The sequence below is a fragment of the Erpetoichthys calabaricus genome, chromosome 3 (assembly GCF_900747795.2).
Source record: "Erpetoichthys calabaricus chromosome 3, fErpCal1.3, whole genome shotgun sequence".
NCBI lineage: Eukaryota > Metazoa > Chordata > Cladistia > Polypteriformes > Polypteridae > Erpetoichthys > Erpetoichthys calabaricus.
The window spans coordinates 214,264,467-214,283,564 of NC_041396.2; the positions used below are offsets into that span (position 1 = coordinate 214,264,467).

Consider the following 19,098-nt stretch of genomic DNA (forward strand, 5'->3'; position numbering starts at 1 on the left):
GCTCCTGATGTGACTGGCATGCAGTGCGCTTGTCTGCAATACATCTGTCACGTCAGAAGCTGCTTCCCTGGATTCAGCTGTCACAAGTTAGGGGTGCTGGAGCTCAGGGGGTTGGGGTACAACGCTCAGAGGATCGTGTACATACATGGGTGGTGTTATTACTTCAGACCTAACATATTTTCAGAACATGTAATGTTACCTGCATTTGTGTAATTAGATGTCTTCAACCCACCTCCCTAAGCTTCATCTCCTCCACATCGTGTGTCCCACAGCAAGGGCTACTCATAGTAAAGTAAATTTTTCCATAGAAAGCCTTAACAGGCACATTAGTGACATCTACTGGATTAGGATGTAAGAAACGAAGATAAGCAAAAATATACATACAGTGATTCACAAGATCGGTCTTGAGACTTTATGAATTGATATTGAATTGTTTCAATGAAAAAATAACGATTAGTTGGAAAATTGATATTGTTGCTCAGACCTAATACTTAACTCTTTTCTTTTATTAAAAAAATAAAACTGTTGTATAAAAATTCTTCCCTTACCACAGTGCTGCTTGAGCTGATTACCTCAGTGTCTCACCCCATGTGTCAAGTCTGCATAATGAATGTTATCATAGTGGAGGAGTTAGCAGTTATGGTAGCCATGAAAGCACATTGCATTCAACCAGGTGTAGATAACCATACAGTTCATGGTCTTTTTTGGAACTGTGTGTGAGCGCACAGTGTAATTTTGTTTAAATGTCGCATTACTTAGAAATGATAAAATTAAGACCAGAAAGTGGTTAAAAAAATGACATTTTTTTTTGTTTAATTGTGAATAGAATTTTAAACATAAATGGTAAGAATCAAGATTCATATGCTTCCCATAGGCCTGTACAAAATGTGTTGATTTTACTTTTGTTATTATCAGCTTGAATACTTGGAACAAGTACTTTCGTAAAACCAATCACAGCTTTTGCTCCATCCAACTACCCGCAAATGAGTTACATGATTTACGTTCATTTGAATCTCAACTTGAATCAAACTCATGACTTTTGGATAGTCTGCAAACTATAAAGTGAGTAGTAAATAAAGCATCACTCTTAAAACCTTACATACCTGAAAGAAAACAGTTGGAGTAACAAGGCTTTTACTAAACAATGGTCATTGATTCCTTGATCATGGACATCCTGATAACTTTTTTTTTTTTTTTTTAACCTTGCAGGACTTTGGGAAAAGGGATGTCTATTTGGCATGTTTGAAGGTAGATTTATGTAGGAGTAATTTTGTTTTAATGTTTTATGGATTTTGTATATGGGGTTAGTGTAAGAAGGAGACTGGATTATTTCTTTATTGATACTATTTTTTCTTAATGATTGACATTTTTTTTGTATATTCATGATTGGTCAATTAATGCAATAAAAATCAATCACAAAAAAAAAAATGAATGCTCCAAAATATCTGGTTGAATCTATTTATTGACATCTGGGTAGGAAAGTCAACAACTGAACTTTGCGGACACCTCATAAAATTTAATTTTGGCAAAAACATAACGCTGACTAACATTTGTCAATCATGGAGGTGAGAATTTCAGTGTTTCATGGACTAGGCAACTCCCCATTATTGAAGGAGCAACTCATTTATAGGCCATCTGATTATAAATACAAACTTGGCCAAAAAGGTCAATTATAAATACTATATTGAAACTAAAACAGAGGAGGAATGGTTGAGGTAAATAGCAGATCACAGTCCAAAAAATATGAAATTTGGAAAGAAGAATGTGACAAGATTGCAACTTTCTTCATTTGACAAAATACAAGTTGTACAAATAAAAATAGTAATAAATAGCCCTGTTAGTATTCTGCTATGAATCTCTTTTCACCAATGGAGGTTGGAGCTATTTATTCTTCACTTTGAGCATTAAGATCTATGCCAATACATACATCTTTGGAATAAGAAACACTGAATTTAATAAAGATTTGCCACTTACCAAAGATTATATCTCTAAATTACAGAAAATTGAAACTATACCTTGCCCTGATATAACTATAGAACAACTCAAGCAGAATAAAGAATAATGCAGATTTCAAAATATGTCTACTAATATTGGCACCATTCCATTGGTAAATAAAAGCAAAGTGGGCTGTAAAAATATCTTGTTTATCCTCTCGATCTTTTGTACAAAATATAAAACCCAAAACCTTTACTAGAGGTAAGAAAAAAGTAAGATAAAGAAACTTTTGGCAATGGAGAGGGGTCAACATGAGCTGTCTGATCAGTCTGCTGCTATGCAGCCCCATACACAGCAAGACACAATACACTGTGTTCTGACAGCTTTACTCTCAAGGCCAGCACCAGGTTTATCAGCAATTTGTACTTTGGGATCACACCAGTTGGAACAGCCTTCGCAACTTGCACACATCAATAAGACTTGGGTACCCATGATCGTGTTGCTGGTTCACCGGTTATCCCTCCTTGGGCCATTTTTGGCAAGTGCTAACCACTGCATACTGGGAATACCACACAAGACACGCCATTTTAGAGATGCCCATTGTTCCTGCTTCTAATATACAGTATCACCTTCAAGAACTTACTTGCTGCCTAAATTTATCCCACCCCTTGACAGATACCATTGTAATGAGATATTCAATGTTCACTTCACTCGTCAGTGCTTTTAATGTTGTGGCTGAGCGGTGTATGAGTGCCATAAACATATAAATAAAACACTTTTTTTCATGGCCCATTTCACTTTTATTTGCCAAGTGTACCAATATTTATGAAAAGCAGTGCACTTAACACTATATTTAATGACGACTTACAGCAGAAAGTGTGCTGTGGGAGTGGAACAGTATGCCTAAACATTGGATACCAAAGCAATGTACATTTAGGGAATTCTAGTAAGGCTAAAAAATAAATATTAAATACAAGGCATTTTATAAGCTTGCTTCAGAAATTCAGTAGTTGCAGCAGCATAATGTCAAATCATGATGAAAAAGCAACTATGTAATTTTTGTAAACTCAAAAACAGGGTTTAACCGTTTAAAGTTGCATTAAATTTATTGATACCTTACCTGGCCAGTCAACAAATGCACCAAAGGATTGTGCTAAATTTCGTAGCCAGACTGTTTGTTCTGTGAGATGATTTATATCAATTTGAGGTAAACTCTGAATTAGGATGGATGCAACCAGTACCCATGGACTAATAACCATATTCTCCTGCTGAAGACGGACCATTTTATATCCAATGTCATTCACAAATGTGAAGATGTCTTTGGGGGGCTTTACAGGAATATGCCTAAAATAAAAAGTCATAATATAGAAGGTATCATTGTAACTATGATTCTACAGTAGGAAAAAAGAACAAAAAAAAAAACACAACTGCCAATTACAAATTAACAATTACATAGCAGGTTATAACAGACTTCAGCTGAACTATTAGAATGGGCACTAAAAAGACAAACAAAAAGAGAATGTGTCCCAAAATTTAAACAAATACACCATAGGTTATGTTCACATATAGCCAACTTCAGAATGTAAAAAAAAAACAAAAAAAAAAAACAAACCATCATGAAAAGAACATATTCCCATTCAGTTCTTCTTCTTCCAGATTTCATATGTTCAAAACCAACCCTTACATATAAAAATCAGAGCAAAAAATACAAGAGATTCTAATAGTTAACCTTTTGTCTCTACAACATTTACAGTGCATCCGGAAAGTTTTCACAGCGCATCACTTTTTCCACATTGTTATGTTACAGCCTTATTCCAAAATGGATTAAATTCATTTTTTTCCTCAGAATTCTACACACAACACCCCATAATGACAACGTGAAAAAAGTTTACTTGCATTTATTAAAAATAAAAAAACTGAGAAATCACAGGTACATAAGTATTCACAGCCTTTGCTCAATACTTTGTAGATGCACCTTTGACAGCAATTACAGCGTCAAGTCTTTTTGAATATGATGCCACAAGCTTGGCACACCCATCCTTGGCCAGTTTCGCCCATTCCTCTTTGCAGCACCTCTCAAGCTCCATCAGGTTGGATGGGAAGCGTTGGTGCACAGCCATTTTAAAATTTCTCCAGAGATGTTCAATCGGATTCAAGTCTGGGCTCTGGCTGGGCCACTCAAGGACATTCACAGAGTTGTCCTGAAGCCTCTCCTTTGATATCTTTGCTGTGTGCTTAGGGTCATTGTCCTGCTGAAAGATGAACCGTCGCCCCAGTCTGAAGTCAAGAGCGCTCTGGAGCAGGTTTTCATCCAGGATGTCTCTGTACATTGCTGCAGTCATCTTTCCCTTTATCCTGACTAGTCTCCCATTTATCCTGACTAGTCTCCCAGTCCCTGCCACTGAAAAACATCCCCACAGCATGATGCATCCACCACCATGCTTCACTGTAGGGATGGTATTGGCCTGGTGATGAGCGGTGCCTGGTTTCCTCCAAACGTGACGCCTGGCATTCACACCAAAGAGTTCAATCTTTCAATCTTTGTCTCATCAGACCAGAGAATATTCTTTCTCATGGTCTGAGAGTCATTCATGTGCCTTTTGGCAAACTCCAGGCAGGCTGCCATGTGCCTTTTACTAAGGAGTGGCTTCTGTCTGGCCACTCTACCATACAGGCCTGATTGGTGGATTGCTGCAGAGATGGTTGTCCTTCTGGAAGGTTCTCCTCTTTTCACAGAGGACCTCTGGTGCTCTGACAGAGTGACCATCGGATTCTTGGTCACCTCCCCGACTAAGGACCTTCTCCCCCGATAATTCAGTTTAGATGGCTGGCCAGCTCTAGGAAGAGTCCTGATGGTTTCGAACTTCTTCCACTTATGGATGATGGAGGCCACTGTGCTCATTGGGACCTTCAAAGCAGCAGAAATTTTTCTGTAACTTTCCCCAGATTTGTCCTGTCTCGGAGGTCTACAGACAATTCCTTTGACTTCATGCTTGGTTTGTGCTCTGACATGAACTGACAATGGTGGGACCTTATATAGACAGGTGTGTTCCTTTCCAAATCATGTCCAATCAACTGAATTTACCACAGGTGGACTCCAATTAAGCTGCAGAAACATCTCAAGGATGATCAGGGGAAATAGGATGCACCTGAGCTCAATTTTGAGCTTCATGGCAAAGGCTGTGAATACTTATGTACATGTTCTTTCTCATTTTTTTTATTTTTAATAAATTTGCAAAAACCTCAAGTAAACTTTTTTCATGTTGTCATTATGGGGTGTTGTGTGTAGAATTGTGAGGGAAAAAATGAATTTAATCCATTTTGGAATAAGGCTGTAACATAACAAAATGTGGAAAAAGTGATGCACTGTGAATACTTTCTGGATGCACTGTATAGTCTAACAGAAAAGCATTATGAAGTGGTCTTTCATAGGAGCATATGAAGTTTGGCAAATGAGATGAAACCATTCAGTCTATCACATTTGTTTGGAAAGCTAAAAGTGAATTTGTCCCAATATTTCATCCAGATATTTTTTGAAGTTTAAAAAAGTTTCTCCTTCAACTATGTAACTCCTTGGTACATTCCAAATTCTTACAATTCTTTGTGTGAAGCGGTTTTTCCTGGGTTCACTAATAAATACTGAACCCAAACCCTTAATATCTACTGTTGTCTCTGATATGTGATTTGCTGTGTAAATAATTCTTTTAGATCCTCTTTATTAATATTTTGCAAATTTTGAATACTTGAATTAAGTCCCCAGGTAGCCTGTTCTGCTTGAAAGTGAAGATGTTTAACTCCCTGAACCTATCAGAGTAGGACATGCCCTTTAGACATGGGATGTACTTGGTTGCTGTCCTCTACACAGTTTCCAATTATTCCTGCAGTATGTCTTTTTGTAGCGTGTGACCAGAACTGCACACAGTAGATTTAACAGATTGCACATCTAATATAATTCAATAATATAGGGAAAAATTCTTAATCAAAGGCAAACGCTGACATCTAAATGAAAAAGAATGTTAAAAAAAAAAAAAAAAAAAAAACATTTTGCATGCATTTCTGCATCATACTTCTGTATTTTGTACAAGTATTAATCTTACATGTGTTATATTTCTGACCTGTGAAGGGGGGAAAAAAACCTGTTTAGTTTAATCTTGTATGTTATTCCTTGACCAGTGTTCCCGCACTACAAACTCAATAAATCATGCTGAGCCGCACACTTGATCCATCTTTCACCAGTTGCCGTTTTCTTTTTTTAAGTAAGATTTTTTTCAGTTGTTCTACTCAACAAATGTATGCCATGCCAAAAAAAAAACTGAAAAACTTTCAAGAGTTTCCATAAAAGGAAACATCTGAATTGTGAGATTTAAAAAGTATGGGTGCCCTTTAAAAAATAAGGCCAACTTTTCCTTGTGACGTTTATTGCTTTATCAACTCATCCTTTTTGTTGAAGAATATTTTTGTGAGATCTAAAAACTGGTGTCCAACACTGCATTCCAACTAACCTTGCAAAGCTTGAGTACTTTTTATATGAAGGAACGGTTAAATCCTGCTCCATCACATTGTGCACAAATAGTAAGACATGCCCAAAAACACTGCCTACTGTAATTTCTGCGAGAGGTGAATCAAACAAGTGCTAACCTTAGAGTTGGGTGAATACTTACAAATTGTTGACATTTCAGTTTTTTGAATTTTAATTTAAATAATTTATAGTTTTCCATTCTTTTTCAGGGAGTGTTTTGCTTACTTAAAAAGAAATTGATTTTGATATTCGTATGGGAACTGACCTTGAGCTTGGTGAAAATTAATTAATACCATTTTTCAGACACTGTCTCCTTTTTATCTTAAAAAGAGCCATGTGTGTGCACTTAATTTGGACAGAAACTGCAAGGTGCAGCAGAGTGTGAATACCTTTATTTAAGACATTTTTTCAAAAAGATTTCTCACAGTTCAGTTGGTGCTTCGCTGGAAAAATGGATCATTTAGTTCAGTTGCTTTGCAGCATTTTTTTCAAAAAAAACAAAAACAAAAAAAAAAAACCACACAGTTCAAAACAGACAATTTAATGGAGTTGGCTATCTGAAAACCTTCCAAGGAGTTTTTTTTTTCTGATCAAGGATACATAACTTTAACCTAAAGTAAAGAAACCCTCTGGAAGCGGTCATCTGGGACTGGATGAAGACTGAATGAACCCACCAGGCTATACAATATTTTGTATTGATTACATATGCAGAAATGAAAATAAACATATTTAAATAAAAAGTTAAATCAATATACAATTGCTATTACCGAGCCAAGAAGCTAAGATTGCCATTCCTTGTCTAGCTGTTGTCTCCTATTGGTAATAAACTGGGTTAAAGTAAAGGAGCGAAAACAAAAAGCAGTCGCATTAAGAGAAGTTGCCTGCCGCTATAGGTTCCTAGGTCTGAATATGTGGGTACAATACAGATAACTCAGACAGGCAAGAGGTTAAAGATAATATGTATATATTTGGCTCCAACATATCTTCCTATTCCCTATTAAGAAAAGAACCTAATAGGTTAGTTGGTACATTTCGTGCTAGGTACATGTCACAGATGATTGGACAACACGAAGAAGGGAATCACTATGCTGCTGCCTCATAGCTTGAGTCTTGAGCCTGAATCTTGTCTTAGTCACTGCATTAAGTTTTTACATTTACCCTTTGCCTGCCTGAGATTTTTCTTTGGGTTTTCCAGTATTCATTTCTAATCCCACAAACAGGCCGATTACTACCTTGTGCATAATTCTGCAGGGACTGGCTATGGCCTCCATAACTTTGTAACATTAATTTATGGATGGATTTCAGAACTGGAATAAATGTCTGAAACAAACTTGGAAATAAATTCTATGCATGCTTTTGGAACATCATAAATATCAAGACTTTAGCTTATTTAAACAGTACATAGCTTTTCAGCAAAATGTCAGAAGAATCAGTAAGGTAGGCTATTAGTACAATTACTGAATAATTTTCAAGAAAGAAACTTCAAGTACCTTGGAACCAAGTTGCAGTAGGACCTACTGATCTTCCCTTGTGCCAAACTCCTTAGAGAAACCGGATGTCCAAAGTAAACATGGATACTGCCAAAATCATCACTGAGTATTTTTCTAGCTTTTAAAAGACCCTCAAAAAATATAAAATCATTCTTCAAAAATCTATTTCACATAATGACTTATTAATTGTAATAAAATATATTCATACTGAACAATGACTGTTTTCCTCTCAGTATAGCATTACTTTCACATTTCATAATTTTGTTTGGTTGTATCATCATAATGGTCTTTTTAGAAGTAGTACAAAAAAATTCTCTGTGGGCCATAACACAGGTGTAGTTCATGCAAAAACTGTATAATAATAACTGGAGCTTTAATGACGTATGACATTAATGTGACCGGTCCCTGGATTGCTCCAGCCATGCACCAGAGTTTCCTTCATCATGACCTTATACTGGAACAAAATGGAACTAATGAGTGAAACATACAAAACTAATTAGCATAAGATAAAACAATATATGAATCAAAACTATCTTAATACATAATTCGCCAGTCTCCTCACTCACTCACGTCCGTCCGAAGCCGAATGCGCAGTCGCCTTCTGCGCAGCTGCCCGAAAAAGCTTGCGAGACCAACATCGCGGCAGGTGGCGGATTTACGGCCGCAAAAATTCAAAGAGAAAGGCGACTACGGGCGCGAAAATTCAAAGAGAAAGGCAACTTCAACCGACATCCAACCCCAACATCGCGGGAGGCGGCGGATTCACGGCCGCAAAAATTTAAAGAGAAAGGCGACTTCGATTAAAGCTCTAGAGGCCTGAAAGGCGATTTCGACTACAGCTCAAGGCCTAATTACGCGTTCATTCAATACACCTATATCAGGTTTGTGGTGCTTATACTTATTACTATTCCACTCATGCCAGTTTCATCTTATGCTGTCGAAACGGGCTCTTTGTCTAGTACTTTATAAGACTATTAAGAAAGTGAAAGAAATATACAAGAACATATTACTAAAGGTGACAACTCACTTAAGGGTTTAAGAAAAATTGGTAGAATTTCCTTGCATAAGTGTCAGTAACTATAACAGAAATCCCTGTAATGTAAATGAATGTAAAATGTCTGTGCCAAGAATGTGAACTTATCCCCATATGGTGTAAAACGTTCTGAAAAGCTTATGCCCAGCAATAGGTACACACAAGAATGCAGACTACACTACTTCAATCTGTACTTGTTTTACAGTTCAATAAATTATTAGCTCCATAGCAACAGAAGCTAAAGTTTGATCTAACTTTAAGTCCCAAGTAGAAATTTGTATAAATGTTTCAAATGCAAGTCCACTGGGGGGAAAAAACAAATTTTTAAAGTGCAGTTGGACTCTCTTTTTGGAATTATGTAACACTAGCCTTTCATCATTCGATACACAAGACTTGATGTAAAAAAGTAAATGTTTGCATATTAACTTGAAAATCTCTAGAAGGTTCCTTTACCAGTTGTATTACAAAAAACTACTAAAATCTATTAACTTACTGAAATAGTAAGGGTAAATTAATTGCAATCAACCCCAATACATAAATGTAGGTTAATAAATTTATTTCTCTATTGAACAATTTATTCTCTGTTTAAAATGTGACACTGACGTTTACCAAATCTCTCAATGATATCCAGTTCAAAGTAACATTCTGTTTAAAGAAAATAGTTTAACAATTAACTTTTTAATTGTTCTAATACCTCACACTATTGGCTAAATGGCCAAATCAAAAATGTTTTTCAGTTCTTATAGAGGATTACATATACACAAAAATGATGAAACTTACTGAAGTTGATTCTTTTGGTTTAGGAACACCCAGAAGCTCATATGCATAAAGAGATTCCTCAAGTATCCTTTCGTAACTAATACTGATTGGCACTAAGCTCACATCAAAAACCTCACCCTTAAAAAACGGTTCCATCACAATGTTCAGAAGACCTGTAAAAAGACAAAACCATGAGTTAAAAATACTGATTTTAACATGTTTCGTTCTAGGGAAAGAAACATACACTGTGCAGGGTGAGCAACTGGGAAAAAAAAAGTTTATATTTAGCAAGTTGAAAACTGAATGAAACAAAATGCTTGACTGCTTTCCTTTCAAGCTGATTCTACTTTTTCTGTGCCATTGAGCAACACAGCTTTCTAAATACTTTCTTAGTCTATTTTTTCTATAAAAATCTGTTAAATAAACAGACTTTTTTGGAAAACACACTGGAAATATGTAGGTCGTTGAAACTCACCCAGTTTTGGAACTAGTGATTTACAAGTGCGGCTTCGAGTTCCTTCCAAGAAGAACTCAATAGGTGCATATCCTTTCTGATAAAGACAAAAGAAAAAAAAAACGGGCTTAAGAATTGTGAATATTCAACAATGTTTAGAAGAAATAATCAAGAGGAAATTCTAATTTACTGTATTAACGGGACACAGAAAAAATATTTTATTTTTGTCCAGGATTAGATGATTTCAAATTTAAAATTTAAATATAAATAAACGGTCTTTAAACTCCCTGCTACATGCAACCAAGAGAGCAAGTTGTGAAACAGGAGATTAAGGTAAAACCAATGCAAATTCATGTTCATGATAGGATTCAGATCATTGTTCAGAACAGTTTGAGTCATGAAAATGGCAGTGAAAATCTTCACTGAACACTCACATCCAGGCCACAATATTCTGCCATCTGCCAGGCATTACAGATTAAAATAGGCCAGAATGAGCTGATATAAGAATAGTTTCTTTCCACAGGATATTAAGCTCATAAATTGTTAATGGTCCCTCCTTAATACCTTGACATATTCTTGCATATAGCTATTGTTTAACTCACTATTCATTCTGTATTTCTTACACTGTACAGCCATATGTTTATACCATCCGTTTTGTATTTTCTTCAGGTGTGCACTCATCAATTGTGTTTGTCATGCAACTAATTTTGCAGATTTAAAAAAAACACCAAAAACTCAAAATCCTTTAATGTATGCATACTTGGCCAATAAATGTGATTCTCTGATTATTATTAAAATTGAGATAATGACAACCATGTACTACATGGACAGAAGTAAAAAATTTCCAAATTAAATGTAGACCAAACAAAAAATTACATCCAGAACTGAGAATTATTTAACAATACATAGTATATAATTCAGAATACATTTTTACTTGTAAGAAGTAAAAGAAAATAATAGAAACTACTACATACTGATTAATCCTTAACATGTCTGATAATATTTTCAGATAAATTAACAATGATATTTAAAAGCAGTGACATGCAGAGAAAGAGGCTACAAGGGCTAAAGGCCCATCTCCTCTTCCCACATTGGTCCAAGGGCTTGTACAAAAAAGTCCAGCCAGTCAGCTATTGACCTATTGATTAACCACCACTTCTGCTTAATTTCTTAGTAAGGAAGTTTCATTAGTATTAACAGATCTCTTCCAAGAGCAAAAACCCACCTTCTCTTTGTTGTAAAAAGTGAACAAAAAAGCAGTATAAGTAAGGTAAGCTACTATAACTGTGCAAGCTGTGCTAAGCATTGTTAAATGAACACAATAAGAAAATACACAGATGTTTTGAAAGGACCACACAAAAGTAACACACCAAAGGTATCATACTGAGCACTCTGTATTAAAGAAAGACTATTTTCATCCATCTGCTCTAAGCATTTAACTTTACTGTCTACATGACATCTTGCCTCACTAGATTTAGATTTACACTACCTGAGCTTGACAGGGTCAGACGAAACATTGGATTTTGGGATGGGTTTAGACTGCTTTCTCCTTGTACACCTCTGAGCACCATCTGGGTTTGGAGTTATTTTCTAATTAAGTGAAAATGTACTATGATTATCTTATGTTTTTAAATGCATTTTTTATTAGAAGAACTTTATCTCATTTTGTGTGCTTAATCACTCTTATATGTGTTTAACAGAAACAAGTTCTAGACCATAAAAGTATGACTTTAATGATGCTGAAAGTCTAATGAACAAGCAATAATGGAAACATAAGCAAACAAATAGTACTTTAGAAAGCCACTAGAAATTATCATAAATGTTGGTTACTTAATAGAACCATGTAGAGCAAAAAATCTGTGATATGTTGTCATGAGAATTATTGCTGTTTAAACTGAAAGAAACAAGATTTATGATTCTATGTATTATTTGTTGTGGTCTTTTGTTAAGATGTGTTGGGGGATGTAATATCATATCTGTTAAACATAATTTGTAATTATGGACAATCACTTTTTCTAAGTTTGAGAATATTAGATTGATTTTGAAGTTAAATCCAAATTTCCTGTTAATTAACACAGAGATACAAATAGGTATTCACTTGTCCATGATATCATAAAATAATAAAATGTTGCCCCAGAAAACACACTATTTCTTTTTGTTGAGCCACTGCACACCAAAAAGGTCTCTGCAGATCTGTATGGTGATGGAAAATATAATAAAGTCTTCCTTACCCTCCTTGGTGTTAACCCAAATCGTGACTTGGGCTCAGAATTCTACGGTATTAATGGTGAACCCTTAATCAGACTTGGGGTGACATTTAATGATCCACTTTACATTGTAAAGCCTGAATAACTCTTGGGACAGTGTTCTGCTGCCATCTAGTGGATGAAATAAAAGTATGTAGCAAAAAATCATGAATATTTCCCTGCCTTTTGCCACTCTAAGGTAATTAATCAATATTTAGGGATGAGGCATGGCCTTCAAGCAATACATAATGGTGTGTAAACAAGAAGCAGTAAAGCTAGTTTTAGAACAAACTAAAATATTATTTGAATCAATCAAAAGAGACGACAGTGTGAATTGGTCATCAGATATTACTAAGGATGGCAAGACTAATGCATACAGCAATGTACGACCAATCTGCCATGATATACTCGGTCCTATGAAGCCTCACGGCAAATGAGGCAAAATGATAGTGATCAAGTACAAGGAGAAGAAAGACGTTACCCTCTAAGCAATGTTCATAATGTAGCAACTGACAATGTTCGTTTCAGGGGAAATGTGCAAGTCACTAAAGCTTAAGCTGTGGTACCCTATAATAATACAAGGAATGCATCAATTGAGCAGATCAGGCACTGAAATACTACCCTCTCATGTACAAGCAACAAAAAAAATTATTATAACAGTCCAAAACATGCATCTACTCTTCCGACTCGGACGGTGGGCTGTGCGTTGGCGACTATTTCGTAACATGTCATGTACTAAATCTCCATCAGTACGTCAGTACAGTATTCCTACATGATCCCCCAATGTCCCATGAGGATATGTGATGTTCCCCCTACACAGGCTAGGCTGTCCTAAAAAAGGTGAATGTTTTGAATTAAAATTAAACTACACATACCTTTCCTACTGTTGATGTCTTTCCTTTCCTACCTGCTTCTGTTACACATAAAAAGTTTTCTTTTTTAGTTGAGAAAACTTTTTGAATCATTTTTCTAGAGGTAAACCTTTCCCTAAGAAGGTTAATAAAAGTTCCAACTCACAATAATGAACACTGAATTAAATAACAAAAACTAGCACTTCAAATATTTAATACAAATACAAACTGAATTGTACTTCTCAGATGGAATGCCACAAAATGCAACACTGATTAAATTGCCAGTAATCAAGACACTTGATTAACTAAATCTATTAAAACTGATAGCAGTGCAAACTTCTAGGTACTGAGTTAAACTCTGTACAGTAAATGTATTGATCTGAACCATGTATCCTTTAGATCAGTGGTTTTTCACCTTTATTCCTCCAAAGTCCCCCAGTGTCCCATAGGGATATGTGATGCTCCCCCTATACAGGCTATGATAATAGCCCTTCTTGTACCTTTGATGCAATCTTAAAAAATGGTTCTTGTTTTGAACTTAATTAACAAAAGCACATCTGCAGCTACTGCTGTTATACTTCTGTTTCTTAAAGCATAATACAAAATTAACAGACCATTTCAAAAACAGCCTGTATCTATTTATGAAATAAAAATTATACTAGTGCCTAAATTTCTTAATCATAAAAAATGACGGATTTTTTTTTTTTTTTTTTAGGATAAAAAACTACCAATTATTACCAAAATGCAGAATGTCACTGCAGATATTTTTGGTAACAAAAATAGTTGCTTACTGCTCAGTTGGCTCAAAGGAAAACTCTACCCAAAAATGATTAATTTTTGTTTGAATGTTACATATCCCCATGTACTTTGTAGGGACAGTCATTAAATATTTTTATTCTCATGTTTTTATGCAGGAAGCAAAATATTTATGATATAATAGACAGTTAAAGGTGGCCAGTTCTATACAACTACAAACAACATAAATGCAAATGAATTTTTTTTTTTTTTTTTTTAAATTCTCATGAACTTGTGTCGCATAATCCACATATATCCATTATCCATTTGTATGGTCGAAATTTGCAAAATGTGTGCATTTTCGGCCATAATATTATTAACGCATCCGGAAAACTAAGTGTTGAATATCAACAAGAAAAACATTTCCACAATACCATCTCTTTGAATTGAAGACCGTACTTTTGACCAATAAATGAGGGAAAGAGGCAGATCTGCAATTAGTTCATCTAAGATACTTGTTGAAAGATTTCCAGAAGAATATAGACATAGTTAAAATTTAACTATGTATTTCTGAGAATACATTTCCATTTCATCTTTTACAAATTGAATTTAATTTTTAAAAAGACAGTTAATAAAAGGATCTTTTGTTATTTTTTTTTTTTTTGTAAATATTTACCCGTAACATTGTTTTCACATATTCTGAAAATAAAGCCCAGTACAGCTTGTCACCTCCAAATGAACGACGAATGAAAAAGGCACCAGACATGCGCAACATCTCACCAACAATTTTCATTCCCAAAAAGTCTGCAGAGGAAAACAATTCACAACCAGGTTAATAAAATGACACCTGATGAATTGCAAACATAACATAGCAATATTTTACTGCTGCCACATGAGTAATCTAAAAATTATCCTAATTTTGGTTGGACATTGTATAAAGAATATTGTACCCAGCATACTGTGTGTGTGTGTGTGTGTGTGAATGTATATTTTTTTAGTCAGACACGTGAATCGGAGGATTTCCTCAGAGGCTTGATTGAGGTATGGGATAACCCATATGGGGCAAAAGAAGGCGATGTCACAAACATTCTCTTCTCCTTCTCTTTCTGCAGCACCAACAGACTGCCCAGTAAGGGAGTTTAGCCCCGCCTCTTCTGGTTCAAGCACTATAAGGAAGCCGACAATGAAGGAGGCGTCATTCTTCACTATGAGCAAACCACTGGAAGGAACTCCAAAGAAGTATGCTTTCTTTAAAAGCCAAAGAGGTCGACTCTTTGTCTGTGCATGAGTGGCCTTTTCTGTTCTTTTCGCCTTGATGCGTAATTTTTGGCTAACAAACACTGGCATTAAATGAGACAACCCAGTTGGTGTCCCAACAGTTCACTGTTGTCTGTCTTGTCTTTCCTGCACCTGGCATGTATGTATTATATACATATATACATATTATATACAGATACATACACAGTTGTGCTCATCAGTTTACATACCCTGGAAGAATTTGTAAGATGTGTACCATACTTTAAAGAAAAGAGAACTGATCAGGCAAAACACATTTCGTTTACTTTTAATGAAATCCAAATTAAACTATTATAGAATAACACAATCATTAAACAACACATAAGGAAAATAACGAGATGGCCCTGTTTAAAAGTTTGCATACCCTTCGTTCTTACTACTGTTTATTGCCCTCTTTAGATTCAATGATGGCCTGCAGTCTTTTGTGATAGTTGCGTATGAGGTCCTTCATTTTCTCAGGTGGTAGAGCTGTCCATTCTTTTTGGCAAAAAGCCTCCAGGTCCCGTAAATTCTTGGGTTGTCTTGCATGAACTGCATGTTTGAAATCTCCAAAGTGGCTCAATGAAATTGAGGTCAGGGGACTGTGATGGCCACTCCAACATCTTCACTTTTTTTCTGCTGTAGCCACTGAAGGGTCAATTTGGTCTTGTGTTTTGGATCTTTGTCATGTTGAAAGATCGAAGTGCATCCCATGTGCAGCTTCCAGACTGATGAATGCAAGTTGTCCACCAGTGCTTTCCAGTAACATGCTTCATTCATCTTGCCAACAATTTTCACTAAGTTACTTGTGCCACTGTAGCTCACTCCCAAACCCTCCCCCCACCCAACATCAGAGATCCATCTCCATGTTTCACAGTAGGGATGGTGTACTTTTCATCATGGGCCTTATTGTATCCTCTCCAAACACAGCATTTATGGTTGTGAACGTAAAGTTCAATTTTGGTCTCATTACTCCAAAAAACTTTGTTCCAGAAGTTCTGAGGCTTGTCTAGATGCTGTTTGACAGATTGTAAATGGGCCATATTGTGGCATCGGTACAGTAAAGGCTACTTGTTTGCAAAGACTGTATCTCATCTAAAGTGGCTTGTGGGTTTTTCTTGGCAGCTCGACAAATGATCTTGGCAGTTGTGTCTGAAATCTGGGTTGGTCTACCCGACAGAACTTTCCCCCTTTTTTTATTAATCAGAGTCTGAACACTACTGACATGAATTTTCAGATCTCTGAATATCTTTTTATATAATTTTAATGATTTATACAAATCAACAACCTTTTCTCTCAGGTCATTTGACAGTTCTTTCCCCATGGCTTAGTATCCAGCAAAGTCAGTGCAGCTCTGTATGAATTTCAATTGACTATTTATAAACAGAGTCCGATTACAATCAAAGAGGTTACAAAAGTGTGAACACTCTCCCTTAATTACCCTTCATTTGAACCTGTCAACTTGTGTGGGTATTATTAGCTCCAACATTCAACTTTTGATCTGGCCCATTTGGGTGCTTTCAGTTATCATATGATTTAAAAAGGGCACACACAATATGGAATAATAATTTATCTCGCCTGAGCTCACTCCCTAATTAAAAGGAAAGCTTTCTGCATGATTACGTATATTTTCCAAACAATGGCCAATGTTTCACAAATTCTGCAGGGGTATATAAACATATGAGCTCAACTGTATATACACACACACACACTTACACTTAAAACAATAATAATAAAAAAAAAAAAGAGATAATCATCCAAAGGAGAAAATCATTTCTTTTTAGTAAGATTGCATTTTTTCATACATTTTGTTGAAGTGACTTGAAAATAAACACACAAAAAGTATATATGTAATATATATGCACGGGCATATTTACCAACATTTATATGGAAGCCCAGCCGGTACACTTTTTTTTTTGCTAATACAGTGGAACCTCGGGTCACGACTGTAATTCGCTCCAAATCTCTGGTCGCAACCCGAAGTAATTTTCCACTTAGGATTGTATGTAAATACAATTAATCTGTTCCGGACCATACGAGCTGTATGCAAATATATATATATATTGTTTTTAAAGATTTTTAAGCACAAAAATAGTTAATTATAAATGAAATATTTACCTACTTCTTCTGCTTGGTCCCTCTCTCTCTCGAATGCACAGGGAGAGACTGAACATGTGCTGAAATCATTGGTGCATACGTACCAGAAGGGAAACTGCCTTGTTCGTCACCCAAGTGTGTGGTCGTTAACAGATGCAAAAGTTTGGCGAACTTTTTGGTCGTAACCCGATTTGTACGTGGTCCGAGATGTTCGTGACCCCAAGGTTCCACTGTACTTCTTGAAAGCCGCTGTTGCATTGTGGAATCACACCATAGTCTGTTCCTGTTTAGATATTTACATTTTGGTGACAGTGGCCAGTGAATCTGAGACAACTGGATTATAAAAGCCCTCAGAAGCAACTCCTTTACAGTATGAGCCAACAAGAGAACTCCTTGCAGGGACTGCCTCTGTTTTGAGTATTGTGCCTTTTAATGATTGTAACAGGCTGTTATCAATTCATAGTTACTACTGTAATGTTCAACACTCTTCCATTACAGGAGTTAAACCAGCTCACCCGATGAAGGGTACCTGAATACATTTGTTAAGAAGGTCAGCTGTTTTACAGGAGTGACCTTAGGCTTACTTCAGAAAGTGGCCGAAAAGAGGACATGGCAAAATTAGATGTCATCATGACTAATGCTGCCCACCCTCTCCATGAAACATGGTCCTGGAATACGTTATATTTAAAACACAGGCTAACTCCACTATGGGAGCGTTAGGATTTGATGCTGGGCCTCTCTTTCCTGCACAGCCATCAGACCATATAATGTCTTCTAACACTGCATCAATCCTTATTCATGCAAACTGAAACAGCAAACTCTCACTGATACAGATTAATCTTCTTTAGGAACACTAAATAATAAATGTGCTCTAATCAAGTTTGGTCCATAAGTATTTGGACAGTGACACAATTTTCATAATTTGGGCTCTGAACACCAACACAGTGTTAGAGTAAACGAATTTCAGATAAATATATGGACAGAATGTTATATCTATGCCTAAAACCAAGACAAACAATTATCTCTTCGTATGGTCTACTAGTTTAGCAAAGAGATTTTTTGCCTGCAGATCTAGCTATTGATGTTTTGAAACAGAAAACAAGGGGAGCATTCTTACTAAAAAAAGGTACCACCAAAAATTTGACTGCCACCCCTAATACTGTAGTTAAGAATTATGTTTCTCAACAATCACAATTGCATTCTATTCTCAAGTAACAAACAACACCAGGTCATGTCCATTGCAGAAAGTCTGAGATTATTCTACACTTATGAGATGTATTGATAGAGAGAATGAGACAGAGCATTGGAGTCAGTTGTTTCTTGGTGCAAAGAGAACTGCCTGCATCTTAACATCAGCAAAACCAAGGAACTGTTTATGGACTTTCACTGAACCAAAAAGCCTGTATGTCTGATTACTATTCAAGGAGTGGATGCAGAGGTGGTCCACTCCTACAAGTACTTGTAGGTCCACACTAGTCCACCAGGTTGGACTGGTCTCAGAACACAGTGGAACTACACAAGAAAGAGAAGAGCAGAGACTGAGTACCTTTAATGTGGGAAGTGACATCCTTCACATGTTGACCAGTGGAATTTTTTTATGCTGTGGTGTGCTGGGCTGGAAACATCCCTTCAGGATAGGACCACTGAATCAACAAGCTAATTAAAACAGCAAGCTCAGCTATAGAGTGCACTCTATACCCCATG

General features: G+C 36.1%; 1 protein-coding gene across 2 annotated transcripts in view; it reads right to left on the reverse strand.

The window, feature by feature from the left end:
• Window positions 1-19,098, reverse strand: part of LOC114648632 (dihydroxyacetone phosphate acyltransferase-like) — a 62,501-nt gene that overhangs the window by 21,965 nt on the left and 21,438 nt on the right. For both annotated transcript variants that reach the window (XM_028797776.2, XM_028797775.2), the window contains exons 5-9: window positions 14,699-14,826; window positions 10,212-10,287; window positions 9,758-9,909; window positions 7,945-8,075; window positions 3,056-3,279 (exon numbers count right to left, since the gene is read on the reverse strand). In XM_028797776.2, coding sequence (XP_028653609.1) covers window positions 3,056-3,279; window positions 7,945-8,075; window positions 9,758-9,909; window positions 10,212-10,287; window positions 14,699-14,826 — 711 coding nt within the window. The remainder of the gene's footprint in view (window positions 1-3,055; window positions 3,280-7,944; window positions 8,076-9,757; window positions 9,910-10,211; window positions 10,288-14,698; window positions 14,827-19,098) is intronic.